This window comes from Siniperca chuatsi, linkage group LG18, assembly GCF_020085105.1.
Source record: "Siniperca chuatsi isolate FFG_IHB_CAS linkage group LG18, ASM2008510v1, whole genome shotgun sequence".
NCBI classification, from domain to species: domain Eukaryota; kingdom Metazoa; phylum Chordata; class Actinopteri; order Centrarchiformes; family Sinipercidae; genus Siniperca; species Siniperca chuatsi.
In genome coordinates, this window is record NC_058059.1 from 3292202 (window position 1) to 3308188 (window position 15987).

The 15987-nt window shown below is 39.7% G+C and overlaps 1 protein-coding gene across 2 annotated transcripts; it reads left to right on the forward strand.

Annotated features, from left to right (window-relative positions):
- Positions 1-4022: 4022 nt before the first annotated feature.
- On the forward strand, positions 4023-15986 carry zgc:56235 (Voltage-dependent anion-selective channel protein 2-like). 2 transcript variants are annotated; one of them, XM_044175322.1, is made up of 10 exons: positions 4023-4178; positions 5440-5510; positions 7462-7511; positions 7936-7938; positions 10843-10995; positions 11108-11160; positions 11981-12202; positions 12943-13093; positions 13198-13255; positions 14648-15986. In XM_044175322.1, the coding sequence occupies exons 2-10, from the start codon at positions 5444-5446 to the stop codon at positions 14737-14739; spliced, it is 849 nt and encodes a 282-aa protein (XP_044031257.1). In that variant the 5' UTR covers positions 4023-4178; positions 5440-5443; the 3' UTR covers positions 14740-15986. The 2 variants fall into 2 exon arrangements, with proteins under 2 accessions (XP_044031257.1, XP_044031258.1); XM_044175323.1 differs by lacking the exon at positions 7936-7938.
- Position 15987: the final 1 nt, after the last annotated feature.

Here is a 15987-nt window from a genome sequence, read left to right on the forward strand (position 1 = left end):
TCTGACCTGTATTATAGTGTATTATATTTTTTGCTTAGTACTTCTATTCCTGTGTGCACTGACGTGACGGCGAGCTGCTGTAACAAAAGAGTTTCCCCTCGGGGATCAATAAAGTAATTCTGATTCTGATTTTCTGCTACTTTCTACTTCTACTCTACTCCATCTCAGAGGGAAATATTGCACGTTTTACTCCACTACATTTATTAAACAGTTATAATTACTAGTTGTATAATAAGTATACATTGGGGCTAAATATATGTGTGTGTGTGTGGTTTTTAGGACAATTTATCATGTACAGGCATTATCACTTCCAAAAAACTTAACTTCTCGCTGTGGAGGAAGAAGTACTCAGATCTTTTACTTAAGTAAAAGTAGTAATACCACAGTGTAGAAATACTCTGCTACGGGAAAAAGTCCTGCATTCAAAATTGTATGTATGCATTATTAATCTGAATCTGCAAAGTAACTAGTAACTTAAGTTATTGAATAAATATAGTGACGTAAAAACTGCATTTTTCCCTCTGAATTGTAGTGGAGTAGAAGTGTAAAGTAACAGACAATAGAATTACTCCAGTAAAGTACAAATACCTCAATATTGTACTTAAGTAAAGTACTTGAGTACATGTACATAGTTACTTTCCACTCTTCTGATTTTACCTGTAAAACAACTGAATATCTTATAAAATATGACACACTGTTAAATATTAAACTCAGAAGTTTTTCAGTACAGTAGTTAAAGTTAGCTGCACCTTTTACTTGTGATACTGTAAGTACATTTTGTTGATAATACTTCTGTACTTTTACTTTGAATGCAGGACGTTTACTTGTAACGGAGTATTTTTACACTGTTGTATTGCTTCTTTCACTTAAGCAAAGGACCTGAATACTTCTTCCTCCACTGCCATTATCTTCTACTTTACTTCATTTCAAAGGGAAATATTGCACCTTTACTCTATTACATTTATTTAACAGCTATAATTACTATTTACTTTGCAGATTAAGGTTTTACATACAAAACATATATGTTCAGTTCATAAAATATGTTGCATTGTTACAGATTCAAGTGCCCAACAGTAAAGTGGTTATATAATTAGCTCCACCTCGACCTGCTACAATATTAAAATACTTCTTCGTACATGTTTATGTATCACTAATAATAATCCAGTAATAACGTGCATAATGCGACAAAGTCTAAGGAGCTGGTTGTAGACCTACGAAGGGCCAAGGCACCAGTGACCCCGGTTTCCATCCAGGGGGTCAGTGTGGACATCGTAGAGGACTACAAGTACCCGGGAGTACACTTGGACAATAAACTGGACTGGACCAAGAACACTCAAGCTGTTTACAGGAAGGGCCAGAGCCGCCTCTGTTTCCTGAGGAGGCTGAGGTCCTTCAACATCTGCCGGACAATGCTGAGGATGTTTTATGAGTCTGTGGTGGCCGGTGCTGTCCTGTATGCTGTTGCATGCTGGGGCAGCAGGCTGAGGGCAGCGGACGCCAACAGACTCAACAAACTGATCCGTAAGGCCGGTGACATTGTGGGGGTGGAGCTGGACTCTCTGGCGGTGGTGTCAGAGAGGAGGATGCTGGCCAAACTACACGCCATCTTGGACAGTGTCTCCCACCCGCTCCATGACGCGCTGGTCAAACAAAGGAGCACCTTCAGCGGAAGACTCATCCCCCCACAATGCACCACAGAGCGCCACAGGAAGTCATTCCTGCCTGTGGCCATCAGACTCTTTAACTCCTCCCTCTAAGTGTCAGTCTGTATGACCCGAAGTCACTAAACTGGACATTGATCATTAACATCTCTGCAATACTTGACATAATTGTGCAATATTCTCTGTTTAATACTGCTGTGCAATATACTCTTTTCAGTTTTAAATTCCCTATTTATTGATATTTATTCATACTTCTATTACTGCTGTGCAATATCCACCGACTCATAATCATCTTAACAAGCTACACTTAACTTGACAGTACATGCACTATTACTAATTACTTATTATTACATTGTAGTATTATTATACTGTACATATTTATCATCAACTGGTAAATCCACTTTGTACTTAATTTATCTTAACTGTATTATAGTGTATTATATTTTGATTTGCTTAGTACTTCTATCCCTGTGTGCACTGACGTGACAGTGAGCAGCTGTAACGAAAGAGTTTCCCCTCGGGGATCAATAAAGTATTTCTGATTCTGATTCTGAATAACATAATACTGACATACTTTTAAAATAAAAAAGGAGCCACATTGGATTAATATCCCCTGACTTTCAATACTGTAACCCAAATACAAAATGATTCAGTGACTACATGACATTAATGCAGGATGCATGCTGTATGAAATGATGCGTCCACTAAACCTGCTAGTAACATTAACACCAAGCTCAGTGCAAGGACCTTTAAGCTCACCTGAGTGTTGGAAGAAACGTTGACTGCTGTTTGGTTCCACCTAGTGTTAAATCGGATTCGCTGGAGACAGGTGACCCATCAGATGTTTTACACAAGTACTGGTAGGTACTGTAAGGGGGGAGTGAGGGGTGAGGCCTGAATCTAACTAATATCAATCTATTATAAGGCATTCCAACGAACACATAATCCACTGATCATACATTTCCAAGAATATGGCATTTTCTTCTGCACAGCATGCATCAGTGTTCCCTTTGAATGCGTATTATTTGACCAGGTCACACATGCCCCATCATGTAAGCAGTCTGTGCTCCAGCACGTCCCATGACAAATCAGTTCACTGAGAATCTGAAATCCTTCAGAAAGATACAAGAATACTTCATTTCTTTCTTCTGAGTGAAAGCTGTGATAAAACACCTAGTGGTGGCCTGACCTTGAGTCAGTTAGGGCTTTGTGCCTGTGTTATATTAAACCGTTATTACATTGTAACAGTAGCTTACACTCTTGGGCAGCGGTTCCCAATGATTTTTGTGGGCCCTTAAAACTTGAAATGAATCAATGTCTTCCTGTGACCCCTAATCACAGGCTGTGAACAGTTAAACCAAAGAGAGATTCCCTCTCGGTCTGTTTCATTTGAAGGATTTTCAGATAGCCTACAGGAAGAGGTGAACGTATCCAGGCTTTCACAAGAAAAAAGCAAGAATTAGAGAAAAGTCAGAAAAAATATACAAAATTGTGTGTAACAGAAATGTGTATATTTTTCTTTCTCATCCCTTTAATCATCTGGTGACGGTTGGGAACAACTGCTTTCAGGTATGCAGCAATAACATTAGTTATATTTCATGCTAAGCTACATTCACATAGGCCTACATACATTTTCCTTTATACTACTATTACTTACTTACTGTTTACAGCTCTGTTTATATATATATATTTATTACTACCATTTATACCTGCATACATGACAGTATGTATTTAAATATATATATATTTACTATCTGTTTACAAGCTGTTTAGCCATCACAGTATATATATTTATTAGTGCACTGCCTGTTTAAAATCCTGTTCTTACCTGTCCATAACATTACAGTTTATTTTATCATTACTGCCTACCACAGTATATTTTATTTTATTGTATTATATATATATATATATATATATATATGTTATTCCTATATTTTAACTTCTGTAATATTTTATGTAGTGTCTTAGATTCTCTTTTTCCCTGCATGATTTTCCTTTTATACATATTGTTTGAGCATTGTTGGAGGGAGCCTGAGGATTAAGACTTTCATTGCCAATGGCTGCTTCACTGTAATTGTTGTGCATATGACAATAAAGAACTTGATATGTTTGGTTTATGATACTTACCTGTGCCACAAGCCACACCCCTCGGATCAGCCAAAAAAGGTGGGGGTCCACCTGGTCAGAGAGCCATGGGCTTCATGTAAATAAAAAAAACAAACATTTCTGTATCCCTGATAAACGTTTGTTGGTCCATTTCTGCGTCAGAATGTCTTCAGCTAAACGTTTCTCACTCGTGTAAACCTGCTTGTGGTCGTGGGATTGATCTCTTGCTTTTGTATTGACTCTTTGTTCGCTGTTCGCACTGACACCGCGCATGCGCCAAATGTCTCCTTCATTGTGCCCTGTTCCCCTTATAGACATTGCTAAGCTAAGCTAGCTGTCAATCCACTCAGCAGCATCACGCCAGGGACACTCCAGGCTTTGCAGACTCCCCTTCCAAACACATTTGCACTGGTAAGGAGAATACACAATGCTAATTAATCTCAAATATAGCTGTGAGTTTTATAATACTTGTATGATCATTTACGTCACTAATTTCGCCTTTGCTAACGGTACGTTTGTCTCCAAGGTTAGCCACACACCTAGCATGTTGAGCGATTTAGCTAACGGTAGGTCTGTTATGTAATGATGTTTAGCCTTGTAATGCACAGTTTAATCCTTGGATGATAGGTTTCCCGTTTGATAGTGCAGAGATACACAACTGTAACGTTAGCTACGCATTTAGCAACTTTATCAGCCGGGTTTGTGACTAACTGGCTGTTAAGGGGTGTGTGTGATGTGTTTTGGGGGACAGGCAGAGTAACGTTACTGTGAACACGAACATTATCAGTTAGTCAGCTGCTATCTGTCGTATCCTTTTCTTGGTAGTTAGCTAGCTTGTTACTGCAGCTCACACAGCAGCTAGCTAGCTAGCTAGCTGTCAAACCCCCCCACACCTCTTTCACTGGCCCATCTGCTGTCCTTTGTCCCAAATGAGAGATGCAGCATGTAGCGCCAACCATTTGTTAATACACAAAAGACTCGTTCAGCATTGTTCACTTGGGAGTTTATCTAATCTAGCTGTTCATACAGAGGACACATCTCCAGTAACAGATGTAGATTTGTCTGAACAGCAGCATCACCAGGATGAGGTTCAGGGCCCTTTTCACAACCTTGAGATATGATGAGAGCCTTTTTGTTCTGATGCTTTAACATCTGCTAGCTTAGCAATTTCATGCATTTCTGTGTACATTTCTGCTTATATGCGGGGTTACATTTATTTTTTGTGATGCAGTTCTGGCTTGACTTTTTTTTTTTAGCTGCCCCAACAGCTTCTTGTTTCAGCCGGATGCAGAGCCCATTTGCTTCCCAGCTGCCTCTAAAGGAACAGCTTGTTCCCTTCTGCTGGAGCTCACCCGGAGACTGGGCTTCAATTATATGATAGCTATTGGATTGTTTGGGTATATGACAAAACCCCATTGACTTTAACTACTGACTGCCTTCATTCAGAATAGGCTTTGCTAGTGTTGCAGCATCATGGAAGACTCAAATGTGACTCTCTGCCCTGACGATCAGGGCCTTTACTGTAGCACTAAATCATTACAACACCTGTGCAGAAAAGTGAAAATGTGTGGTTCAACCTGCTTTCTAATTTGTTCATTGACTTGTAAAATATGCGGCTTAAACGGAGAGTAAATGGCACTGATCACGTCACTGACTTTCTGATCTTCTCCAGCACAATGGCTGTCCCTCCTTCATACTCGGACCTGGGCAAGGCTGCCAAGGATATATTCAGCAAGGGCTATGGTGAGTACTATTTTAGCCCAAAGAGTAAATTATTAACTGTTAGGAATTCCTGAAACACAGAGCCTGTTCAAATCTGCAATCTGCAAAGCAACCAATACAAACAATTATCTAAAATGTTATAGAAATAAATATATATATATATATATATATATATATATATATATATATATATATATATAACATTTTACTGGAAAATCAATCGTGTGATCGTTAACGGGTAAATTAACCGGATAGGAGTGTGTGTTTCAAACCCAATCCAGCAAATGGAAAAACAAACCAAGGTACTTTATCACACTGATGCAAAAATTATAATAAAATCATGTATTGCCATAAATCAGTTGTATTAGGCCCACAATGGCCTAATACACCAAGAGACATTAAAGGAAAAGCCATTAGAGCTGCAATCTATTAGTCGATTCATCGATTAGTCGATCAACAGAAAGATTAATTGGACACTATTTTGATAATTGCTTAATAGTTATTTTAAGCAAAAATGCCAAACTTTACCTTGTTCCAGCTTCTCAAATGTGAGGGTTTTCTGCTTTTCTTTGTCTTCTGTGATAATTAACAGAATATATTTGGGGGTTTGGACGGTTGGTTGGACAAAACATTTATGAAGACGTCACCTTGGACTTAAAGAAATTGTGACGGACATTTTTCACTATTTTCAGTCATTTTTAGATCAAACGATAAATCGATTAATTGAGAAAATAATCGACAACTTAAATGATAATGAAAATAATCGTTAGTTGCAGCCCTAGACAGCTCCCACGGTAGAAATGGTTTGGCAAATCTCTGATGGTTGACAAATTTAGATCGTCTCACGGTATATATTGTCATATTGCCTAACCCTAGTTTGAACACTGGACAATCCAAGGCTAGCAAGTTTTAGCTTGGCCATCGCACATCTGTTGATCCCAGCTGGAGTCATTACTGTGAATATGTAGGTAACAAGGCAGACTTAAAAGTCAGATCCGCCATCAGGCATCAAAGGACTCCAGAATTTTACATTTGCCTCTGCTCACCCCAGAGAAATATCAACACCCACATGAAGTACAGCCAGTGTACCTCCACGTTAGCCTTCTGTATAGAAAATGACGACACAGCAACCTGGTTGAAGTTTCATAGAGGGAAAAAAAAAAATGCAAGTATTAAGCTACAAGAGACGAGAGTAATGTTATCGTATTTCTTTCTCTCTTGGTCTTTGGTGCTGTAAAGAACCATCTCTGGCGCTTACAGAAAGCTGACATGGAGCTGCACTAGCAAACTTGGTGTACATTATGTGGACAGAACAAACTTAACCTGTGTTTTAGTTGACATTAACATGAGGGTGAGTCGTCATACTGGTCATATTTTGTCCAAAATATGAAAAGATTAACCCGTATATTGAGGTGAGTCGGTGAGCATATCGTTGCAGATACTTTGAATTAAAGGAATAGTTTGACATTTTGGCAAATGCGCTTATTCGCTTTCTTGCTGAGAGTTAGATGAGAAGATCAATACCACTCTCTTGTGTGTCCGTCAAATGTGAAGCCGCAGCCAGGTGGCGGTTAACTTAGCTTAGCATAAAGAAACAGCTAGCCTGGCTCTCTCCAAAGATTAGAAAGGAAGAAGAATCGGCCTGCCAGCACCCCTAAAGCTCTCTAATTATACCTCTCATGTTTTAATCAGTACAAAAACTGAAATGTTAAAATGACAAGTTGTGGTTTTACAGGGGATTATGTGCTGGTCTTTATGCTAAGCTAAGAAAACCGTCTCCTGGCTCCAGCTTCATATTGAACAGACAGATATGAGAGTGGTTTCAATCTTCTCATCAAACTCTCTGCGAGAAAGGGGATAATCTTATGTCGAACTATTCCTTTTTAAATCTTCTTGTATTTGATTTATTTGCTTTATCTTGCACCCAATTACCGCTAACACACAGCTCTTGAACTCTTTTGAAATCCACCAGGCTTTGGTGTTGTGAAGCTGGACCTCAAGACCAAATCACAAAGTGGAGTGGTGAGGACGCTTTTGTTGTTTTGTTTTGTTTTGTTTTGTTTTTTAAAACCTGTTGTCATTTCCTGGATGCTTTCTGCCCAGTCCATCTCCCTGCCGTCCCTTGTTGTGCCATCACTTGGCATACCTGCTGCAGTCTCTAACCCCCACCCCCACCCCCACCCCTCACTGCACCGAGACCCCCAGATAAGACTCCACTCCACACAGCTTTTAACCAGACTGAACCCTGCTGTAACCTGGAGGTTTCTAGGTTGACGAGCAGGTGCGGATGCAGACCTGCTTGGCTGAAGCTGTGCTCTGTTCTAGAGAAACATGACAAACCCATGTTTGTTTTGTGGCCTGTCTGTCTCTCTACCTGCCTTTCCTAACCGCTGCTCTGTCTCCATGCTGCTGCCGTCTGTACTGGACTGCTCGCGCTCTAATGTAGATGGTAAGATCGGTGTCAGAGCTGACAGCTGTTTATGCACATAATGACACCACCATCTTGTTTTTAATCACACGTTGTTTTTCTATTGTTATCGTGGTCTAATGTTTTTCTTTTTTGTCTTTGTGCTAATCATTCATACAGCATGAATATCAATGTGTTTTACAACAAAAATTTACAGTCCGTGTTCTGTCACGTCACACTCATTCACTTCTAACCTTTCATGTCTTTGTGGAGAATTTCTTTGAGTCAGTCTAATGTATTCGTCTTTAGTTTCGTTTTCATTATCAGTTAATCTGCCGATTATTGTCTTGATTAATCAGTTAATCGTTTGGTTCATACCGTGTCAGAAAATAGTGAAAAATTGCCATAGTTCTTTCCTTAAGCCCCAAACCCAAAAACATTAAACTTCATACTGCATAAGATTGCCTAATTTATCACATTTCAATTGCTATCCATACTCCAGATGTTTCCAAAATGCAGGAGTGAACAGTGTAACACATTTTTTAACTCAGCTCTTCAGACGGATACACTCGTGGCAGATCTGCACTACAGATTTTTAGCCATGCTAGCTGCATGGCTGTAGGGATGACAGTGTTGGTCAGTTGGTCCAGACTGAAATATCTCGACAACTATTACACGGATTGCCATGACATTTTGTTCAGACGTTCATGCTCCCCAGAGGATGAATCCTACTGACTTTGGTGACCCTCTGGCTTTCCCTCTAGCGCCACCATGGGGTTAATATGTGTGATTCAGAGTGAAATGTCTCAACAACTATTTGATGGATTGCTATGAAATTTACAACAGGTATTCAAGATCCCGAGAGGATGAATCCTACTGACTTTGGTGACCCTCTTGACTTTTCCTCTAGCGCTACCATGAGATTAACTTTTTATGTCTTTATTAAAATATCTCAACAATTGGATGGGTTGCTGTGAAATTTGGTACAGACACTCATGGTCCCCAGAGGATGAATTGTAATAACTTTGATCTCCTGACTTTTCTTCTATTGCCATCATCAGGTCAAATTTGTAATTCGTCCAACACTTTGGTTTGTGACCGAATACCTGCAAAACTGATGACATTCCCATCAGCCTCAGCTGTACTTTACATTTAGTGCTAATTACTTAAAGGCTAATGTTAGCATGCTAACACACTAAAACAACACGGTGAATGTGGTAAACCTGCTGAACATCAACACGCTATCATTATCATTGTAAGCATGTTAGCATGCTAATGTTAGCATTTAGCTCAGGCACAGCCCCACAGAGCCACTAGCAGGTCTGATTGTCAGAAACTGGTCACCGGAGTCAGTTTGGAAAAGACGGAGACAGAGAGTCTGTGGTTAGTTAGGTGCTAAAACAAGCTGAGAAGCAGCTCCGCTGCAAAGGTTCACTGCAGGCTGTCTGGCCAAGTGGATGTTTCTTTCTATAAGTGACTTTCATATGGCTTGGATATAATTTCCTACAATGACTTTCACATCTGTTCACATTATAAATATGTTCTTAGTTACTCCCTAATGTAGCTGTACTGACATTTCTTTCATTAGTGTCTCACTGAGTTGGATTTAGATTTCCTGAGCTACAGGTTGGACTGTCGTCACTTTGCACTCACATTTCCTGCCTGTCATTTTGTTGTGGTGGGTTTTTACACGTTCCTTTACTAAGATGGAAACAAAAACTGTGCTGCTTCTTTTCAGCACTATAAATCTATTACGACCTTCCTGTTATAAAATGCAACATTGCGTCATCTTACAGTTCTGTAAAGAATTAGACGTACAGTGCAGACCATAAGTATTTCGACATTAACGCATTTTCTGTTATCTCTGAGGGTACAGTTCTGCCTTTTACCTTCAGTTTGAGGGTGTTTACATCCAGATAGGGTGAATACTGTAGGAACTGTAGCCCTGTCATTGTCGTCCTGCACTGTCCACAAATTGGATACTGTCTGAAACTCTCTCATTGACTCATTCACTTCTCCCTATATAATAGACAATCAATAGTTCAGTAAGTAATATTCGGAAAGTAGCGTGCATGCCATGGATTCTACTTTTTACGCTTTACTTTTTTGTTACATTGTGGAATTTTTGAGGAAACTTTAGCATAAATTTACACACTCGGATGGCGGACAGTAAATATGGTGCGCTTTGTAATAAATAGGGAGTGATTTCGGACACAGCCGGGAAGTCTGTATAAAAAGTTGGCACTTAAAACCTCATAGTCGCTGTTTTAGATAAAAATGAACATGCCGAGGTACAAAAGAAAATGTCTCGCTGTACAAATACTTACAGACTGCACTGCACCGTACACACTGTATCGCACATTACATTAAGTGAGCGTCACTTGTGTTCTCATGTTCTGATCATATGTAAATTAATGCAAATAGAAGGAAAGGACTATGGCAGCCATATGAAACTAAATTTTTAAAATTAAAATATCTTTTTTTATTTTTTGCACCTGTCTGCATTTTTTAACCATGCTGTCTGGCTTTGTCAAAGTGAATTTTAATATTAAGTGCCTCAGTTGTATCGCAATTCAAATCCCAATAGCAATATTCATGAGACTTATCAGTGTGATTTTCTGTCCATCCTGTGTTATTGGCGTCTTGCATGGATTAATGTTCGGGGCTGTCTGGTTGTCTCGCAGTTGTCTGTCAGCTGTATTGTCTGATGTGTACAGTGTTATATGCCTCTGATATTCCTTATTTTATTTACTATTTATTATTTTACAGTTTAATAGTTGTAAAGGTCTCTCTCTAGTTTTTGCGAATGCTTTGGATATTCTTTGATAATCTATACACAAACTCTCATTAATCCATTATTTTCACACTTTTAGCAGTCAGTTATTATTTGCTGTGTCGGACTGACTTTGGCATGCTAATGATTTGTCCTCCCGATCCTCCGGTCAGGAGTTCAACACATCTGGCTCCAGTAACACAGACACAGGGAAGGCGTCCGGGAGCCTGGAGACCAAATACAAGATGAAGGAGCTGGGCCTGAGCTTCAACCAGAAGTGGAACACGGATAACACACTGGCTACTGAAGTCACTGTGGAGGACCAGGTACGAGTGTATGCTAACAGAGTGTTCAGACTTGGTTTTGCAACTGATAAAATTGCATTAATTTAAGTCTCACATGTGGTTAAATACCTGTTAATTGTTACTTTACCTACAGCTGACTCAAGGACTGAAGGTTGCCTTGGATACATCTTTTGTACCAAACACGGGGTAAGACTACATTTATTTGTACGAATGACATGTACAATACATTTGTACATGCCTTATGGGATTACATGATTATGTAATAAGTATAAACTGTGGGTCAGGCCTGGTTGTATGGAGAACACTAAAGTCGAAGCACAGTGGAAAAAGCTTGAACTAGTTTCTCACTGCTGTGTCTGTTTTTTTAGTTAATAATTAGCTGCTATTTTCACACTTCTGAATAGCCTGAGGAGTTAAATGCCACACTTCTCCCTTTTAAAAAAAAAAAAACTACATTGGAAGTTTGATTAATTTATGCAAATTAAGCGAACTTCTTTTACCTAATTTGAAAACAGCTCACAAATATATAGTTTCATTTGGAAAAACGTCTCAGTAATCTCCTCAAACAGCTGCTCACTGCAGTTTTTAATCAAACGTCAAACAGGAGGAAACAGTGCATCTGTTGGGGACTATTTTCAGCGGCGGATGAATCCACATGTGGTGCTGTAGTGAGTGTTTGGGGCAGCAGGACGGTGTGTGTGGGACTGAGTCAGAATAAACTACAGTGTGTGTGTTCGTGGTGATGAAGGAACATGTCACCCAGTGCAACAGAGCGGCTCGCTGATGTGTTTTAATAGTTTCTGGACAACAATGGAGCTCTGTGGCTCAGAGGAAGAAGACACATCAGGCTGTGAAACACAGATGATACTTGTTAGTCGACACATTCAGTGTTTGTTTTGGTCTATTCATGGGATTTGTTGACAATAAGGCAAATATCACCACTTATCCTTTAATATTACAGTATTAGAGAGAAACTAACATTTAACCCTATAAACCCATTTTTCAGTAAGAAGAGCGGCAAACTGAAGACGGGCTACAAGCGCGACTTCGTGAACCTGGGCTGCGACGTTGACTTCGAGGGTCCCATCATCCACGCTGCTGCTGTGTTGGGCTACGAGGGCTGGCTGGCTGGCTACCAGATGGCTTTCGACACAGCCAAGTCCAAACTGGCCCAGAACAACTTCGCCCTCGGATACAGGGCTGGGGACTTCCAGCTGCACACCAATGTGTGAGTGCTCCAGCGATTTCACACATCAACTACTTAACCTGTACCAACAGCTGTATAATGTCCTCTGTGGCTCTGCAGGGAGAAAATGATGATCAGGGTCGTTGTCCCAGAGTTTTTAAAGCTCCCATCTTCGGTTTGAGATTGAACAATACACATTTTTAGTAGAAAGCATGCATGACCAATATTTTGAAAGACTAAGTTTACATGTGAATGTTAACCAGGCAGGGAAAGAAATAATGAAAAGAGGCTATCAAGTTGCATCATGGGAATTGTAGAATTCAGCATTTTTGGAGCAAACCCAATGCTAACTAAAACTAAAGTTTTATTTATTTTAAGATGTAGAAGATTAGGTTTCCTGCTTAGCTTTAAGTATTTTGTCTCCTGTACCAATGTTTCCCAACTTTATTGGCTTGTGACTTAAAACAAAACAATGTCCACCAGTTGTGAACAGTAAATTTTTTTATTTGAATAGTTTTTAAAAGACACTCCCTTTGAAACTCCAGCTTCCCTGTCCTGTTGGTAGATCAGTCAAATATCAGTGCTCCGTTAATATTTTACACCACTGTGTGATACTGATGGTGTTTACAGGCATGATTTATCCTGCTATTTGCTCAGTATTTAAATAAATATTGTTACTTAATATTAAGAGGGCTGTAATTAAAATGTTGAACCCCCGATGATCGCGGGGAGTAAAGGGTCTGCAGGATTTGGTCTCTGAATCGGCGTCTTTTCTCTCTCAGTAATGATGGGACCGAGTTCGGCGGCTCCATCTACCAGAAGGTGAACGACGAGCTGGAGACAGCGGTCACTCTGGCCTGGACCGCCGGCAGTAACAACACTCGCTTCGGCATCGCTGCCAAATACAAGCTGGATAAAGACGCCTCTCTGTCTGTAAGTGCTCCTCCTATTCATTTACAGAACTATTTGTTAAGGCAAATTCTCATGAAACAGTTCTTGCTGTTTTGTTTCATGTCTCTTCCTGTTTCACCCCACAGGCCAAAGTAAACAATGCCAGTCTGATTGGAGTAGGCTACACCCAGAGCCTTCGGCCAGGTAGGCTCCCGTCCCCAGCGGCGTGGCTCTCATCCACCCAAATATTTTGTTTGGAGTCAAAACTGTATCAACCACATTCTTGAGAATACAGCAAATCTTGCTACTAGGTGTCCTCCTCAGTGGGGCTGAAAGGTCCTGAAGTTTTCACAACTGAAAACTAAGAAACTGAAACTCCTAAGAGAAGGGAAGCGATGAATGACGAATCACGTTTCATAAATTTATTTACTCACTCATGTATATAGTGATTGGTTGACAGGTGATCGGTGTCTATGGGCGTCACGGATTTTGCCATCAAACACATTTTTATCCTTTTGTCGGGAAAATATTCGGCCATGAAATCAGCTTTATTCACTTTTTGCAGTTGCTGATTATTTATCGCACATTTAATGAACTGTAGAACAAATTGGGGTCTGATAAGCACGTTTTCGGTTTGATGAATAATTCTCAGCTGAGATGTTTCAAGGTCATCAGTGCTGCAAACTGCATTTCCCCGCTGTCCGGGTAGTGGAGCTGGTGATTGTCGGTCAGCTAATTGGATTCTTATTAACTCACCTGCCATCAAAATATGCTTTTCATACTTCATTATCATTGTAGTTTTGTGAGCAGATGTTAGTGACTCAGGAGTCCTCTTCTCTCAGACTGAGGAGCTAGTTTTAGTTTTAAAAGGCTTTGTGAACTACTCTTCGAGTCCTAAAGTTAGGATTTACACGGCCCTTATTTTTTTAGAAGTTTCTCCTTACTGGGCCTTTCAGGAGCTACTTATAGCCTTAGGATGTTTTGTGCATACGGCCCCAGATTTTTGGAAAGAAGGCGTTTAATGTACTACACAAAGAAAAAAAAGTAATTTGGTAAAAAAGAAATTAAAAAGCTGTGGCTTGTTTCTGAGACGTCCCTGCTCTTGCAGGGTATCTGCAGGTCTTAAAAGTATTAAAAAGCATTGAATTTAGTTTCGCCTTAGAAGATGTATTAAAAAGTCTTAAATTTCACTTACAGTGAAACCTACAGTAGCTTGGAAGCTCATTGACTCATAATGGGTTAGTGTCAATTGTAGCAGAAACTTAAATACTAAACTTAAATTAATACTTTTTTAATTGGTTAGTCCATCCACCCATTTTCTGCTGCTTCTCTGGCCCAGATCACTTTAATTTAATTAATTATATCATTAGAAACTATTGTTATATACTGCTGGAAAGTACTGAAAGAAATGTGATATGAATGTCAATAAATCCATGTATTTAGTGAATAATTGTAGGCTATATCGTCCCTACTGGTTTTCTGTCATACTTCTCACGACTGTCAAACAGGTATTAAATACTATTTGGTATTAAAAAGATCTTAAAGTCTTAAATTGAACTTAGTGAACCCTTCAGAAACCCTGTTTTGTGTCTGCAGGTGTCAAGGTCACCCTCTCAGCCCTGATCGACGGGAAGAACTTCAACGCCGGTGGACACAAAGTCGGCATGGGCTTCGAGCTGGAGGCATAAAGGGGACAACTCAGAACCACCAACAAAGGAAAAAAAAGCCCCGAACCACATCACCACACACTCCTCTGCCCCCAGTCCACCACCACCATCATGTAGCTTCTCTCTGGACTCACCCCCTTCACACATTTCATGAGCATTTCTGACAGTAATAGTCGCGTCTCAGCATCATGCTTAAACACCCCTGAGAGGAGTTGTAAGGTTGCGTGCTGATCCTGAAACCGACGACGCATAGTTGTGGATTATTATCATTTTTATGGTTATTAAAGTGACACTATAATATTTCCCTGTCTGTCTTGGATGATGTAGTTGTTGGTGTAAATGTGTAGCGCATTAAAGCTTCTGTATGCAGTCGTTCCTGCCTTCCTGAAAGCATGTAAGAATGAAAACGTGGATGCAGAGCTGAAGGCTTATTTGCTTGGTTAAGAAATGGTGCTGAGTGTCTGTTTTTTTCTTTTTGTTTTGTATTGGTTTGAACACTTTTGGCTGTCTTGTTGCAATCTGTTTAATCCATATAAATGTTTTGAGACCACATATTTCATGAACATATGACTGAATTATTGAAGCACTGGTGGTTGAAGTCGAGAGGTAAAGACTCCTGCATTGACTGAATGAAGAATATTTAAAACTGTCAGCTTGCGTTGCTTTATAGGAACAATGAAAACCTGTTCAGATGCTCCTAAATGATCTTTTAATCTTTTGTGACTTCTCGTTTTTGGTAGGTGAAATCAATGTAGTGGAATCTTCTGGTAGCTTATGTAGTTAGTTTGCATTTCTACAATATTGTTTGCATCTATCTGTCTCAGCACAGCAGTCACAAAGAAGTGAGATATTTTTGCATCTACTTATACATTCTCGTAGGTATCTCAGCTGTTCACTGGCACCAGGCGTCTTAACTCGATGGCCAGCTGTTTCCTCATGTTGCTGGGGGACTGCACTTATTGCTGTCAGTGCTCTCTTCTCGAAAACAACCTACACTCCTCAGATCTGTACATAAAATACAGTTGATTGTCCTCTAAGTTATTCCAGTCCAAACACTTAATAGGATTATGTTACAGGTCGTTCTGTCCCACATGACTATCATATTTCTTTTTCTGCAATCATGCATCAAAATGTGTTTTTTTTTCTCCATCTAATTGTGTTGTCATGATTATAAGGCAAATTTTTCTTTGTCACTTAGACACAGTACCTCATTTTTTTCCAATGTCAATTAAGGGAATTCTAATAATAAAAGAAAATGTATAACATTGT

Bases quoted from the DNA above. Each gene is read 5' to 3' on its own strand.
- zgc:56235 (XM_044175322.1), top strand. From the start codon at position 5,444: ATGGCTGTCCCTCCTTCATACTCGGACCTGGGCAAGGCTGCCAAGGAT. The intron at 11,161-11,980 runs GTAAGACTACAT...CCCATTTTTCAG, and splicing joins TCTTTTGTACCAAACACGGG to TAAGAAGAGCGGCAAACTGA. The intron at 12,203-12,942 runs GTGAGTGCTCCA...TTTCTCTCTCAG, and splicing joins TTCCAGCTGCACACCAATGT to TAATGATGGGACCGAGTTCG.